General features: G+C 54.6%; 3 protein-coding genes across 3 annotated transcripts in view; 1 reads left to right on the top strand and 2 right to left on the bottom strand.

Annotated features, from left to right (window-relative positions):
- MONBRDRAFT_31960 (uncharacterized protein) overlaps positions 1-5,111 on the bottom strand; it is a gene marked incomplete at both ends in the record, with an annotated part of 9,376 nt that extends 4,265 nt beyond the window's left edge. Inside the window, 13 exons of the mRNA XM_001744927.1 lie at positions 151-219; positions 306-377; positions 457-583; positions 736-797; positions 905-1,006; positions 1,173-1,255; positions 1,405-1,633; positions 1,784-1,836; positions 2,025-2,171; positions 2,248-2,344; positions 2,487-3,082; positions 3,258-4,973; positions 5,027-5,111. Coding sequence (XP_001744979.1) covers positions 151-219; positions 306-377; positions 457-583; positions 736-797; positions 905-1,006; positions 1,173-1,255; positions 1,405-1,633; positions 1,784-1,836; positions 2,025-2,171; positions 2,248-2,344; positions 2,487-3,082; positions 3,258-4,973; positions 5,027-5,111 — 3,438 coding nt within the window. The remainder of the gene's footprint in view (positions 1-150; positions 220-305; positions 378-456; positions 584-735; positions 798-904; positions 1,007-1,172; positions 1,256-1,404; positions 1,634-1,783; positions 1,837-2,024; positions 2,172-2,247; positions 2,345-2,486; positions 3,083-3,257; positions 4,974-5,026) is intronic.
- Positions 5,112-5,370: 259 nt separating this feature from the next.
- MONBRDRAFT_31961 (uncharacterized protein) lies at positions 5,371-9,608 on the top strand (the record flags this gene model as incomplete). Its single annotated transcript, XM_001744760.1, has 16 exons — positions 5,371-5,382; positions 5,633-5,721; positions 5,936-6,501; positions 6,591-6,861; positions 6,942-7,031; positions 7,128-7,355; positions 7,486-7,529; positions 7,651-7,730; positions 7,925-8,038; positions 8,134-8,215; positions 8,351-8,413; positions 8,506-8,547; positions 8,645-8,740; positions 8,836-9,084; positions 9,169-9,208; positions 9,475-9,608. The coding sequence occupies 16 exons, from the start codon at positions 5,371-5,373 to the stop codon at positions 9,521-9,523; spliced, it is 2,115 nt and encodes a 704-aa protein (XP_001744812.1). The 3' UTR covers positions 9,524-9,608.
- A 349-nt stretch (positions 9,609-9,957) lies between these two features.
- MONBRDRAFT_7282 (uncharacterized protein) lies at positions 9,958-14,973 on the bottom strand (the record flags this gene model as incomplete). The annotated part of the gene is made up of 11 exons (XM_001744928.1): positions 9,958-10,056; positions 10,340-10,573; positions 10,791-10,930; positions 11,356-11,466; positions 11,748-11,904; positions 12,882-13,057; positions 13,707-13,823; positions 13,913-13,977; positions 14,050-14,185; positions 14,292-14,739; positions 14,863-14,973. 11 exons carry the CDS (start codon positions 14,971-14,973, stop codon positions 9,958-9,960), a joined length of 1,794 nt encoding a protein of 597 aa, XP_001744980.1.
- Positions 14,974-15,470: the final 497 nt, after the last annotated feature.

Genomic DNA, 15,470 nt, shown 5'->3' on the forward strand with positions numbered 1-15,470 from the left:
GTTCCCCGGGGGCAAAAAAAAAAAAAAAAAAAAAAAAAAAAAAAAAAAAAAAAAAAAAAAAAAAAAAAAAAAAAAAAAAAAAAACAAGAAAAAAAAAGTGTTAATTTGAAGCGCTGGGGGCCCGTCGCGGAATACGCGGTCATCACACACCTGAAACTCGGTCTGCTTGAAGGAGCCCATTTGAATGCCCATAGATCCCATGCTGGTGCTGGTCAACGCCTTTGAAGCAAAATGGTCATTTTGAAGTGAGTTGCGCAAAACACCATGTTCAACAAGTCGTGGCGATCCATCACGGCGCGACAAACCTCCTCCAAAGTACCCGCCATGTAAAAGGCATGCACCGGTTGGGCCGAGTGTCCGACGAGATGAGAGCAAAGCTAAATGCGCACCATGAAGCAGATACAGACAAGGGTCAGTCACATATGGCAGAAGATGATGATGCATGGTCAGGTGCACCTCAGCAATGCCCCAAGAGAAGAAAGCAGAAGTACCTTGTTCCTCCAGCGAGGCGACAAAATTGGGCCAGCAAGCACCGCCTGCATTTGATTCAGCCATGGTGGCAGAGCCGTGTTTTCCGGCGACCCTGTGGCCGTCAAGGTATAAACTACGTCACGTGTGCGGGGCCCGCTGACGAGTGACAAGGCATCATAGGGCAGACAGAAAAGGTGAGACGGGCCGAGAAGAGGACGTCAAATTGGCCAGTGAATGATGCAACAAAGAAGGGTTCTCCCTTACATGGGCTTGGGTCCGGGTTGCACATCAATATAGCGAAGGCCCTTCTTCAGCAGGGCACGTTTCTGCAGCAGCACGTTGCCAAACAAGGTGAGTGTAAAAGGGAATGAAGCGCGGAGCAGGCAGGAAGGCCGCTTGTAGTATATGAGGCGGTTGACAACGTTGCACACACCGTCGAACTCTCGATAAAAGGGTTGGGAAAGATGAGCAAGATGGCCTGGCTACGATGGCGCGTCGTGACCCAGGCGGTCACGTGGCGCGCCCGGGCTCCGACCTGTAGGTCGCGGCAATACAAAGAACACAAACGCACAGACAAACAAGCATACAAATCAAGAGGTAGGGAGACAGAGTCGAGCACGCCATTGCACATGAGATTGAATTGAGCGCAGACAGGTAAATGACCAGCTCGAATTGGGCTAAGCATGTTGAAGCGCTCTGACCTTTGCTGGGATGGATGGCTGCGAAGGCAACGTGAGGCGATCGAGCAAGCCGATTGTCGGGGGCAGATCGCCAGGCACTAAAACTGAGCACGAGCCACGACAGTAAAAGGAGTGAATGTGACGGTCGTGTTTTGTCAGGGCATCAACAGCGAATGTCCACCATTGAAACCGTGTGGGAGTAGCACCGGTGCAGGCAACTGCACAAAAAGTTTGAAGCAGGGTCCAAGCATACCCGGCATGGCAGCCACGGCTGGCACAAAGGCATTAAGAGTATTCATGTCTGGTAAGGGTACGATGAGCTGATGCCCCGGTGATGGTGCCTCAATGTGAACCAGCTGGCGCACGGCGCGGCCGATAAGGGCATCGACAGAATTGATCCGCGGTTGAGCAGCCAATCCGCTCGTCCCGCCTTCCAAGGTAAGCGGGTTGAGCTCTGCTCGCCAACGCTGGCGCGGCTGAGGCTGGGTGGTCAAACAGAATGTGGGATCGGTGTGAGTCTTTGAGACACTTGGTCTTCATCCCTGCATTCTGCAGCAGAGCAGAGGAGACATCGAGACATCGAGAGAGAGAGAGCGAGATCGAGAGGCAGGTGGGAGAGAAAGCAAGCTGACCTGACGGTTGCTGCGCGCATCGCTTAGTTCTGCGTGTAAGATTGAGAGCCCAGCTACGACAAGGTTGCAGTGTTCACTTGTAAAAGGGCCGACTGCAGTGAGCCACGCCATGAAATGAGCAAAGGCAAATGTGAGCATGGGCAACTCGGTACGCTGATGCTAGACGAGTTCAAGTATCTAGCCGAGAACTTGATAATCGGAAGAGCCGAAGAAAGAGCCCCAATACGCAAGCGAGACGCACCGGCAGTATTAGGACGCCAGTCGAGGAAGCAACAGCGGGGCAGGTCCAATTCGCAAGAAAACCACATGTGATGAGGCCCGGCGGGTAGCTCAGGTTCGTCAAGGCAAATGAGTGATTGCGCCAAGTGCCGCCACACATCTCGAGGACCTAAACAGGGCAAACACAAAAGTTGTGAATTGCTTCGAATAAACGTATCTGTATGGGCAAGAGCCTTGCACCATACCGCGAGTCTTGGGTTTGTGCAGCATGGCGTGCTTTGTTGCCGCGTGCGCGCGGCTATCCCTGGGCACAGCCTCAAAGTGCATTGGAATGCTCGTCATCTAATCGAGGGTGCAGTCAAGATACAGCGATGGTCATGCGAATGCGCACTTGGTTAGGCGCATCAGCAAACAGGACAAGAGCAAGAGAACGGAGCAGGGTGCGTATCGGTGTCATCGGCCAGTCGGTAAGTATGCAACACACCGAGTCTGGAAGATCCTCGAGCAGCCGGCGTAGCAACCACGGCTCCAACAACTGTTGAAGGCGCTCAATCTTCGTTTGCACTTGGGCTGCTCGATCACCAGCCTCCGAGGCCTCTCCATCGTCGCTTTGAGCCCCAGGGAGAGTGTAGTTTGTAGAACCGGGGGTTGAGCCATCTTTCCCCAGACACTCCAGGCTCGGGGCATAAGTGGGGTAGAGACACGGAAACAAGAGGTGGACCATAAACCAAAGCAGGTCAAGTGATTCGGGTAGCGGGGCCGGGGTTTGAATGAGCCGAAAGGCAGAGGTCCATGCCAGCAGTTGGACATGTTCGGGACGCAAGACCTCCACACCGGCCAGGCTGACAATGAGCAGATGCTCGGCAGCAGTGCCACCACGGGCGCTAGCACCAAACGCCAAAACGTCCACAGGCATGGCAGCGTTTGCTGGGCGCCCCGCAGGAGCCACGTGCACGGCCATTTGCTCAAAGGCAGCCCGCCACACGTGCATGGCGCTTGGCTGACAGACTACTGTCGCACGCTTGACCTGGCCCCGTGCCATCATGCTGCCGACAACAGCCGCAACCTCCAGTTCGGGATCTGTGATTCACGACATGCACACAAACAACGGAGCACGGGTGAGTCTGCACCCACAAAAGCAGCGCAAATCAAGCCACAACCAAGATGCAAGTCCTTTCAAAGGAACACATTCTTTGTTCAAAAGCCAGCTAGCTTGTTTTCCCTTCCTGACCCGTGGCGCAAACCTGCAACATACCCAGGCTGTTAGAATCGGCGCAAATGGCGGCGCCCGTGGCGCGAAGCATGCCGGCAAGGCGTCGGGTCGCAGTTTGACCATGTTCTGGAAGCGAGCTGCTGAGATCTGTCACAACGGGCGCGGTGGTGGAGCTGGAGCGAGTGGAGATATCATGAGTCCCGCCAGAAGGCTCATTGGATCCGGGCAAGGCTGCTGTCGGAGTTGGCTGAGAACCAGTCACTGGCGTTGTGGTGGCGGCGACATTTGCTTCGTCTTTTGTTTCTGGAATGGCATTGACGGCGTTTTCAGCGGCACTGTCGTCCAAACTGGCCACGCGCTGGGCCAGCGATTGCAGATCGCTGAGCGTGCGACAGTAGCGAGCCGTTGTCGGAGCACCTGCGAAAAGGTCAGTCCAGCCTTGGTCGTTGTGTGGCTCGGGCTCATCAGGCTCATCTGCAGACTCGCGGCGGGCGCGTGTCCGCCGCGAGCGTGAGACTCGACTCTTGGGTTCATCAGGGCCTTCTGCCAAACTACCCTCAACAAGCTGGTACAGCTCAGCCCGTGGCATGTCCAGGAGATGTAAAGGTCGGCTGTTGGCGTCTTTGGCCAGCTGTGTCACTTCCTCGACCACCTCAGCCATGTCACAGGACCAAGCCTCCACGCCATTGTCCGAGGCCTCTTCATCTGAATCCTCTGGCTCTTCGGCTTCGGCAGCTGGGTCAGCGTCTGAGGGTGAAGCTCCAAGTGTAGGGTCGTCGGGGTTGAAAAGAGGATCTTCATCAGGAGCAGACGCTGACGAGGCGCCGGGAACGACGGTATTGTTGCTGCTGCCAGCAGCGGCAGCAGCGCTTGTGGAACCTGTAGCTTGTGCTGATGAGTTGACAACTCCGAGTTCGGTGCTTCGAGCGCTACTGGGTGGGCTTGCGCTGCTGCCGGCTCGTGGTGGGCGCTGTGCTCGCCCGCCAGTGCCGGCCTGGGTTGGTTTGATCCAGGTGCTAGAGTCTGACCCCGCGTCGGCGCTCGTGGCCAGCGCTGGAAAGGAGCCAGTGCTTGAGGATGAGTGACCAAAACCGTGCACCAAGGGGCTGGCACTGGCGGCTTCGGCAGCAATCTCTGCAACGCAAGTGGACCAGAAGCCGGCAACGGCTCGTGATACAAGCGCAGCGGTTCGACGTGAGCCTCCCATGGTAGCCAGCGCGGCGGATTGACGTTGCTGACGGGCTCGCCACTCCAAGACTGCCTCTTCGGCCAGCTGCTTTGCCGCTACCAGCTTCCAGCGACGCTCTTGAAAGTAGTCATTGGCCAGCCAGCGCATTTCCTCCAATAGGTAGTCGTGGTGCACCTTTTGGCGCGGCGGCTCAGCAACGCGAGCCAGGGGCTTGGCGGACCAAAAGCCCTGAAGTTTGAGCTCCTGTGCTCGGGCCAAGAGCTCAGCCTCTCGCTTGAGAATGGCCAGCTCGGTGCGCGGGTCCACGGGTGCCTTGCGCTTGGGCCGCGGTCGGGCATGCCCATCGCGTGCAGCGGACGACCTCTTGGCCTGAGGCTGCATAGCAGGAGTAGGTGTTGCATAAAGACCTCGTTGCGGGTGCACGGCTTGAAGGGGTGTGCTGGGAACACCGCCGATAGCGCTGGGCCGATGCTGAGGGCTCTGCTGCAGCAACTGCTGCTGCTGCTGTTGTTGTTGTTGCAGCTGCTGCTGTTGAAGGGCTGCCTGTTGTTGCCGTTTGTTGATGATGGCTGCTTGCACTTGACGGTCCGCGCGATGGTGATTGACGTAGTTCTTGACTGACTCGGCATTGTTTTGCAACCAAGGAGCTTGCAGGCGCAGGGGGATCTCCTGCTCGATGCAGAGCTTCTCACGTAAACGTTCAACATGGCGCTCAAGAAACTTGGTAATCCGCGTGTGTTGCGCCTTGATGGCTCTTCGGATCGTAGACTCCGCGCTCTGGTCGGCCTCACTCACGACGGATGCCCCGGACTGTGCCCGTGCCGCCATTTTTGACAGCGGGGGCTTGCTTCCCCGCTGTTGCGGCCTCAAAAGAAGTTCTTTGGGCAAGACCCAGGGCAAACTCAATTGAAGCACAAACCTACAATTGCAGCGCCCATCCTTCTCACACCCCAAGCCTGTCGTCCAATGCCCAGGGCGGTGAGAAGGGCGAGTAGAGAGGCCTCTGCTGCCTAAGGATCTATGTGCTTCCCCGCTGCCGTTTCACTATAGAAGAAAAAAAAAAAGGATCAGAACCCCAAGTTCTGTCCCAAACACTTGTTTTAAACGAAATAAAAAGTCGCGACTCAAGAAAACTCAAGAAGCACAAAAGCACCGTTATTCCATCGTTGGAAACACATGTTGTCAATCTTTCTTTTTTTTGGATTTTTTCAGGTTTGTGTGCGAAAAGGTGAGAGAGAGAGAGAGAGAGAGAGCGCGCGCGCGCGCGCGTGTGTGTGCTGTGCCGCTGGTTCGTGACATCCAGCAGCGGGCTCAAGGGTTGGCAGCCACTGCCGTTTGCCGTTTGCCGTTTGCCGTTTGCTGGTGCTTCCAGCTCTTGGGATCTTGTCAGCTTGTCAGCGCTGTTGTGAGGTCGACTCGCGTTGTGTTGAGTCTTGTCGTTTCTGATGTGCTTGCTCGGCGAATCTGCATGGTCGGTGTCTCCCTAACCTCGTGCTCGCGGGTGCTGCTGGCTCTTTGCTTGGCCGCGTAGGTGGTTTCCCTTGCGAGTGGGGCCTCACCAGATCAAAGAAAAGAACCCAACGCTGTGGTTGCGCGCACCGCACGCTGTTAGCCTTGCCTGTCGCATCTTGACCATGGCAGGTTTTGGTGGGTTTGGAGCTCCTGCAGCCTCGACCGCAGGGGCCACGGGCGGGTTTGGGGCCAAGCCAGCCACAACTGGTTTTGGGACACCCGCAGCCTCGACCGCGGGAGCCACCACCGGCTTTGGCGCCAAGCCAGCCACAGCTGGTTTTGGAACACCCGCAGCTTCGACCGCGGGAACCACCACCGGCTTTGGCGCCAAGCCAGCCACAGCTGGTTTTGGAACACCCGCAGCTTCGACCGCAGGAGCCACCACCGGATTTGGCGCCAAGCCAGCCACAGCCGGCTTTGGGACGCCCGCAGCCTCGACCGCAGGAGCCACCACCGGATTTGGCGCCAAGCCAGCCACAGCCGGCTTTGGGACGCCCGCAGCCTCGACCGCAGGAGCCACCACAGGATTTGGCGCCAAGCCAGCCACAGCTGGTTTCGGAGCTGCCACCACCGCCGGATTTGGTGGTCAGTGACTGGCTTCATCCTGTTCGAGTTTTTTTTTTTTTTTTTTGGGTTGTCACTCATTCATAAGCTTGTTCTACCTCACATTGCAGCTTCGACAGGAGGTTTCGGTGCGGTCAAGCCTGGGCTCGGCGCAACTGCCCCTGCCGGCTTTGGTAGTCAAGCCAATGGCGGTGCTGCACCCACCTTTCAGCTTGCAGCCATCTGTAAGCTCCTACTGGCCGCCTACCTCCGTCGCCTCTTCTGCTGTCTAGGACAGCCCCTCATCTTTTCATTGACCTTGGTTTTCTGTGCAGCGGGTGCTAATGCACAGCAGACACCGTCGGCCGATGGCAGCACCACTCCCAAAAAGGGGCAAACCACGTACGGCCCTCCACGCACATTGCTTTTGTGTATACCCGCTGTTGACTGACGCCAAGCCAACTCTCGCTTCTCGTGCACAGGAAGGATCCTTTGGAAGAAAATGTCGAAAAGCCCATCGAGGATGCCATCAAGGCGTTGGAAACACACATCACCACGTTCAAACGCACCGAGTACGATCTGACCACGGTTCTTTCTTGTTACGGCAATGATTGGTGCCGATAACCTAGCCCTGAATGGTCAAAACTCACGCTGCATGTCTTTGACAGAATCAATCTCCACAAGCAGGACAAAGAATTAAAACGGATGGACGGCGATATGCAGCATTTTGATCAGCAGCTCAAGGCGCTCAACACAGACCTCAAAATTACACAGCAAGTGGTTGCCGCTCTTAAAGATCGGTGTCGCCAGCAGACAGAAGACGCTCGCTTAGCCGAGCGCCTTCTTGAAGGCTACGAACAATCTTCGTATCAGGCTACCACGTCACCCATCATTGAGTGCGTATCTGGTTTGCTCGCGTCACCGCCCGAGCTCAAGCATCCAATGCCCTAGCCAATTATATGTGGTTGCTCAAGCACGGTCCTCTTCTTGCTCATATCGCTCCACGCATGAAATCGCGCTTTCCAGCTTTTACTACGCCTGCATCAACGACTTTGACAACAAACTCAAAGGTCAGGAATGCCCGCCCATTGTAACCTGCCATACTTGTGGTGGCTACTTGATCGCAGCGTGGGGCTCTTGGGTCGCGTTCCTCACTGACCCCTTGCTTCCTGTGTGTGGTGCATGAGATAGTCTATGTGGGGCACGTCGAAGAGCTCGAGTTGGCCCTGCGCTGTAACAATGGTGATGCCGTCGATGCTGCCGCACTAGAGGTTTGTGCCCTCTTTGCCGATGATCCTTGTTGTGCTCTCTTGAGAACATTGAACGCCGTGTTCAAGGCATCCGCTGATACATGCGCAGAATATCTCGTGCATCCACCCATATCTCACTACCTTTCTGTCAAAGTCGGGATCAAGCTCATGCATGACTTTGCTTCTCCCCAACATTGGCTTTGTGCTGCTCACAGGAATCAATGGTACTCATCAACAATGCCTTCCTGAGCCTAACCGCCCAAGTACATCAATTGGTGCAAAGGCTCAACAACGATGCTCATGAGTATCAGCTTGTGTACACACGCCTGGTTCGTTTTTTAACTCGGCATACCCTACTCATCGCTGTCAATGCGGCAGCGTGCATGTTAACCCTCTTTTGTACCACTACGATTTGAATCTTCAGTTGCGCACGGCAACTGATCCCGACGATCCATTTGCGGAATTGGCCAGCAAAAATAAAACCGCTCGAGATGCTGCCGAAAGCGGTTGGTCCTCTCTTTCCATAGCCAGCGAAGAGGCACATTTGCGGTGCACGCACCCCCACTTCCCTCGGCGTGCCGCGGCATTCGGCACCCCAAGTTGCATTCCGGCGGCACACTCACTCGTATCATGCCATGCAGACTTTATGGAAGAGATTGTGGATGAGGAAGAAAATGGCTTGCCAGACCTGGGCAGCGCACAAGGTTTGGACTCCGCCCAGCTCGTTGCATAGTCATGTGACAATTCGCTCAGCGCCGGGCCCGCGTGACATCTGACTTTGGCATTTGCTTTATAGCACAACAACAGTATCTGATGCAAAGCAACCCGCAGCTCTTGCGTATGTGCCAACCAGACCCTTCGCGGCTCGAGTCTTGCCCTTGTCTCATCTTAAGTGCGGTTGCTGCCCCTTTTGCAATTGCTTTCGATCACGGCAGTCATGCAACAACAACAGCAACAACAAATGATGCAGCAGCAACAGATGACGCAACAACAAGCAGCTACTGGCATGGGGTTCGGCACGAGCACTTCAGGTGCGTCAAATGCGTTCCCGTTCATAACTCTTCAGTCATCATGCCGATGCTGCAATCGCCCGACTGACCTGCGCCATTCGACTACGAACACCCAGGGTTCGGGGCCAAGCCTGGCTTTGGCACACCGGCTGCGGGCGGCTTTGGCACACCGGCTGCGGGCGGATTTGGGTCTACCGCCACAACCGGATTCGGAGCCAAGCCGGCCACCTCAATGGGTGGCTTTGGAAAGCCAGGCGGTTTCGGTACTCCAGCTTCAACGGCCACAAGCACCGCAGGGTTTGGCGCGCCAGCGGCCGGGTTTGGCACTCCTGCAGCCAAGACGGGTTTTGGTGGTGCCACCACGGGTGAGTGCCTGAGCCACACTCTGCAAGTTGTTGTAGGCCCGGCTCTCACGGTGTATGTTGCCACGATGCTGCATCTGCATGTAGGCTTTGGTACTCCCGCAGCATCGACGGGCTTTGGTGGTACGTAATGCAAGAGCGGTCCCTGCTTGACTCTTGACAGTGTTCAGAATGGCATCAACTCACTTTGTTGCCTTACTTATCTTGGGATGGGGTTTTCTGGTTTCTTTTCCAACTTTTGTGTTATTTGCATGACCCGCTGACCACCTGTCTTCGGCTTGCGTTTGCTAGCTACGGTAAGATACAGATGTGCCTTAAGAGGCGGCGCTCACATCACTCGGCGAAGCAATCATCAATTTCTCATGGGCTTTGGTAAATTGGGTGCTTTTGATAGCCGACAGCACCTTCCGCCGCGACTGCCGGCAAGTCGTTTGGTTTCTAAAAAAAGGCAACCATCGTGCACCTATGCTTCGAGAGCTTCACAGCGAACGCGCTGGTCTTGCAAGAGATGCTTCGCCTGCTCGCACAAAAATCCAAAAGGAACCGAAGCCAAGTGTACCAGCACCATTTCATAGCACCGCGGAAGTTTGTTTTCTCGTGCTGCCTTGGGAAATAAACGAGCCGTCAGTTGCAAGAAAACCTGTAAAATCAGCCACAAGAAAACTTGGATGAGCCGAGGCGGCAGACACGGGTTCCACAATGGCCAACCACCATACGATGCACCTACTTGATTGCCGATGGTGTCGCGATCTTGCAACATCTGCCATGCCGGATGTTCGGCAGGACAATTCAACCTGCATACCAGTGACAAGTTATTTCAAAGCAGGCACCGTGAGCACCTTCTGTCATGTTGGGGCACGAATGTCCGACTAGTGCCTAACCCACGGCCACGCACCGCGCGCCGGCTTGGCTCTCAAACCACAGAAAGTAGGTAAAGCGCAAAGAGCCTTGCGTCATGGATAGAGTCGTATAACCCTGTCAAGATGGCAACATTCATCGTGCAAAATACATGTGCACCAAGTGAGATTGCGAACGTAGCATCGCCTGTCGGGGAAAAAAAAAAAAAGGGCCAGAGCCATCCATGCAAGGGTATCAACAGGGCTGGGTAGGGTGGTGACGCACCTCCGTGAGAAGCTTCTGGCTGCGCAGATAGAAACCCCATAGCTGCTGGCGCAAATGCTGCAGCTGGCCTGGGTTGGATGCAGCTCCTAAACGTGCCAACGCCCGGTTACACTCGTGTGAGCCAAGGTGGACAGACCTTCGACTCGTCACGTTCAACGCATGGCAACGTACCTAGTTCTTGGCCGGTACTGCGAGAATCAAGGCTGCGACAAAGCAGCACGTTACGCGATCGGTCGATATACCAATAGTGCACCAAACCGGCGTACTGGCGCAACGTTGTGATTGTGACATTGTACATGGTCTTGATTCGCAAGTAAGCTACATAGGTGGGCATGACTTTGGCCATCTCTTCGCGCATCTTTTGCACAGTCTGAAATACGCCAGGAACAATTCGAATGAGAATAAAAGTAAGAGCACATGTAGGCAAACACACACGAGGAAGCAGGCACAAAGACATTCAAAAAGAGGCAACCCCAAACACACGCACAAAGTCCCAGGCACAAGCAAAGGCACACACGGTACAGAACAAAAAAAATAAAAATAAAATAAAAATAAAACAAAAACCGAGCAAGCGTGTGCATACTGACCTTGAGTTCGCTCACGGACGGCTTTCGGTTGGTCTGGGTAATCTGACCGAGTGATTGCTGCAGCTGCGTGCGAATTCGACTGGCATTGTGCTCAATCAAATTGAGCTGCTTCGTCTCCAGCGCCTGCAGGCATACCGTCACTCAGATGAGAAACCACGACAAGCTGAAACAACTGCGCTGGGTAGCTGGGTGGATGGCCGTCAAAGGGCGCACATTTTTGGAAGCGCGGGTGAGGCGGTCGAGTGGAACACTAATTTGGCTGGCAACAGAAGAATTGACGGCATTGATGCTCTTGATCTGGGCCAGAAAGTTCTGAGAGGAAGAAGCAACTTGGTAAGTTTGGTCACATTCGGCTCAGAACGATGGGGGATTCAACCAGTACCCGAATGGTCTTCAGCAGGCGCTGTTGCGCTTGTGCCTTGGTCTCTTGCGTAGAGCTCTGTTGCTTGCGCTGTGCTGCGGCTCGCTCCACGTCACCCCATCTTGGCACGCAAAGTTCAGGATGAGGCAGGTGCAGATGTTGACATTTCGTGCGTGCCCAAAGCAAAACTCAAAGCCAACTTACCCGCTGGTTTCTGAGAGGACGGCACAATGATGGCAGTTGCATCCGCGATCTGGACCACAGGTGTTGGTGCAGCTTGCGCATTGGCAGATTGCAGGGCCCTGACAATAATATCTACAAAGGGTGGGCGGAGGGACAAAGCAAGGCAAAAACAAGGCATCACAGAAGCAGTCAGGCAGTGATCGGGGACAAACAGCCACGAGTAAAAGAAATGTCCAAGGCCAGCATATCAACTACCTGCTGTTGTCACTGCGTCGTGCAAAGCGATCGGCCGAGTTGCGCATTTCACCATAGCCAGACACTGTGTCAGCGGGTCGTCCATGACCAATAAGGGCGTGTGTTCATGAGCCGAACAAACTATGGGTGACCGCACGTATACCACGACGCTTTCATACCGTAGCGCACGTCCATTTCCTCCAAATCTTTCAGCCGGCCATTAGGGCAACGCAGTTGCCAGTTAGGGGGATCACCCGCTACCGGCACTTCTGACTTGATAAGGGCTTCTCGTTGCGCTGCCAGGGGTTTCAGTCGACAAAAGTCTGGTTCTCGTTCCTGCCAACGAGTCACATAAATCGTCACGTGAGTATTTGGAAGAATTCGGGCCTCCTTTAGCTAATGAGCGCTCAACCGACTTGGCAGACAATGCGCGCCACCCAAGCCTTCTCGTCGTGCTCTGGTGCAATGACCCAGCCGTTCTGCTCTTCGGAGAAATACAAGCATGTATCCAAAGTTTTTCGCTGGAAAAGACGGCGGCCGTTGACGAGTCTCTAAACGATGCCAAAGTCAATCATAGGCTCAGAGGCGCGGTGACACACCGGGGGAAAAAAAAAAAAAAAAAAAAAAAAAAAAAAAAAAAAAAAAAAAAAAAAAAAGCTAACGAAGGCTGCCTTCTGAAAGGCCCCTTTCCACCTGGGCAATAACAGACGAACCGGCTCTTGCGTGTCCTGATCTAAAACCGGATAATAGTCTCCGTTGATGATGACAGTGGGATATGGTGGGTCTGGTGCACCGCGCACGGACATAAAGTACCTTGACATGGTCGACCACACGCATGCAGCCCAGATGAGGAGATAATTTGGAGGGGGGGGGGGGGTGGTATTAAGAGGAAGCCTAGTAAACGCCTAAGCATTGTAACGTACTCGGGACCGGTCTGTCGCGAGGGCTCAGTCTCATTTTCGTTCAAATCGATCAAGAGATTGCAGGCATCGCGGATGCGCTTGGTTGTGTGCAGTGCAGCAAAAATCAAGCGGGCAAGTTGGTCGTAGGCACCCTGTCACCATCAACGCGGCACAACTCGGCCAGAACATTGAGTTACAAGCCACGCCATGATTCCGACCAGCAACAACGCGAACAGGCGGCAAGAGAAGCAAACGAGGCTGGGGCTAAGGACCTTGGTGATGAGCAGCAGCGTCAAGTCCTCCCCTAACTCGCGAATGTACTGGTTTCCGCCGTCGAGAAAAGCACATGAATCGAGCGTGTGTCGCACAGAGGTCGCGCCATGGTGGCAAACACGAGGAACAAGGACATACCATGACAAACGGCGAAAAGCTGCCATCGGAGCAGTGGAGGTACACGGGTTCTTCTTGCGACCAGGCCTCTTGAGCCGACAAGCCCTTTGGGGGCTCGAGTGACATACCATCTGACTCGGGCAGCTTATCACCCTGACCACCGATTGAAGATGAGGTGGACATTGGTTGTGATACGACTGCGCAGGATGGTGCACATGGTCCCCGTGAGCTCTATCATGATGGCGTCCACGAGACGCATGCACAATGGGGAGGAAGCATGCCGTACAATCCGAGCTGGCTGATTTGAAGTCGGATTGACTGCCATCCGAGTAGAAAGCTGCGGAAGCAATCAAATGCCCATAACGTGAGCAGCGCTTCATTGGACTCGCCAAGGCATCCATGCTCTCGTCAACACATACTTCGGCGGACGCCATTGCTGCTGTAGTGAATGTATCCAACGTGGGATCGACTGAGATGTGTGCAGGCCATTGAAGATGAGGCACACAGACACGGACGCACAGGGGCAGACACAGAGGCAGACACAGAGCAGCGCCAAGCATCATGGTGCCCACGTTGGCCATACAACGAGCAGAGCAGATTCGCCCCTTACATGTCACGGGACGCTGGTTGCTCTTGTCGGGTCGTAAGTTGCGCACTGCCGTCTTCCTGGACACCGGCCCGCAACTTGACATCTAATACAGTTCAAAATTGAGGACTTGGGCGCCGGGGATGCAAGGCTGTGCGTTGCCACTCGGTTGCCTCCATAGCAAATAATAGACAGGAGGGAAATAGGAGAAAGAGAAGGAGAAGAGAGAGAGGAGGGAGAGCCGGAGCGTGAGAACATACCTTGGGCATAGGTGATGAGCATGAGAAGATCCTGGCCCTGCAGGGGCTCCACATCAGGACGGGTGTAGCGTTGGACAAGCTTGGTGCCGCTCAGCAGCACGCCGTGGTTACCCCACCCTGATGCGCAACATCGAGAGGCAATATGATATGCTCAGGCACGCGAGCTGGCACTCGAAAAAATTTGCGCACTGTGTCCCACGACATACCCTTGTCGCTCTTGGCAAAGTGCTTTTCGAAGATGCTCCGAAATTCATCCGCTGTGCGGATACCACTGCAAGCCACAGGATCCAGGGTGAGGGGCTGGGTTTGGACAAACCTACATGATGATACGGCTAAAACCGACCTGATCGGCTCGATGCACTCCACCAAGAAGGCTTGGTGGGTGAGGCGCAGCTTCAGAGCCGTTTGCAAGAAGTGATCCACCCGGCGCCAGTTCTCTCGACGCTCAGCAGCATCGCCAGCACAAATCATACCCAAAACTAGATTGTGGGCCAAAAAAAAAAAAAAATCAAGCATAGCCCGTCATACCGAAGCACCTCACTTGATCAGGCAAGCGGGGCGCGCTGAAGACAGGTCAGGTCATACAGGAGCCAAATTGCAGCTGAAGAAAGCGCCGCAAAAGCACAAGTTGGCGACGCAAGAGTTGAAGATCAATTTCGTCTGTCATGCCAATGTAGTGGTAATCATCATGCTGGCAGATGTGCATATGAGTGCATTCATGAAAGATGCGCAGGCATTTGCCGAGCAGTGAATGGTACGCGGGGGACAGGCCGAGGCAGACTACCTTGACAATCACAACATTGTGTCCCTCGGCTGTCTCAAAGCCACGAATGCCCAGGCTAGACTCGGCACGCATCAGCTCCTGCACAGTCAGAGTGAAGAAAAGAGGGAAAAGCAAATGCATTGAGGCTCGGATACACGAGCAGGGGCTGGGAGTGAAGTGGGGCTGAGAAGTGAAAATCTGACGCACGCTGTTTTGGATAAAGGGCAGAAAATAGATGGACAGCATGCCCACATTGATCTCCTCGCCGTCCTGTGAGCAAAGAACATACCACCGTCAGGCAGCAGGCGCAAGGATCAAGAGGGGGCGTGCGCCACTGTAGCACCACCTTTAGCCAGGCGTTGACTCGGCGTCGCCCTTGCAGACGCGACTTACATAGTGGCTATCTTGTTGTCGACTGAATTCCTTGATAACCTCCTCATATTCGGGATTGCAGGAGAAAAAGACAATCTCGGAGGTATCCTCCACAACAGCGTAGCAGCGCATGGTCGTCCAGGCCTAGTCTGCCGATGCACACCGCCCGAGATTGCTGTTCACCGCCGACCACGACGTTTGCACATCAGCACTCCGATTTCTTTGTCAAATGGGGAAAGGGTTGGCTGTTTTCACAGGCGCACAGAAGGCGTCAACCCACCCGCAAAGGCTAGCCTGACCCCACCACCACCAGAGGCAATGGTAATCACTGCCAGACCAGCCCTTGCGTGCTTGGTCCGCGCGTCTCCCCCACCGGCGAGCTGGCACTTTATTCGTGCGCGCGCTTGCGTCTCGCTTCTCAACAAATGCAAGCACAAGCGCGAAAGCCAAAACGAAAGCCAAAAGGGAGAAAAGGCAAAAGAGAGAGAGAGACCAAAAAAGTGGGAGATTAGAGAGACCTCCAATTTTCTTACTCTCTCCCTCTTGTTTGCAGTTTACGTTGGATATTCAAAAATACCACACGTAATTGAATCTTTTTCATCGACGTCATGACGATGCCCGTAAGAAGC

Source organism: Monosiga brevicollis, genomic scaffold (genome assembly GCF_000002865.3).
Source record: "Monosiga brevicollis MX1 MONBRscaffold_7 genomic scaffold, whole genome shotgun sequence".
NCBI lineage: Eukaryota > Choanoflagellata > Craspedida > Salpingoecidae > Monosiga > Monosiga brevicollis.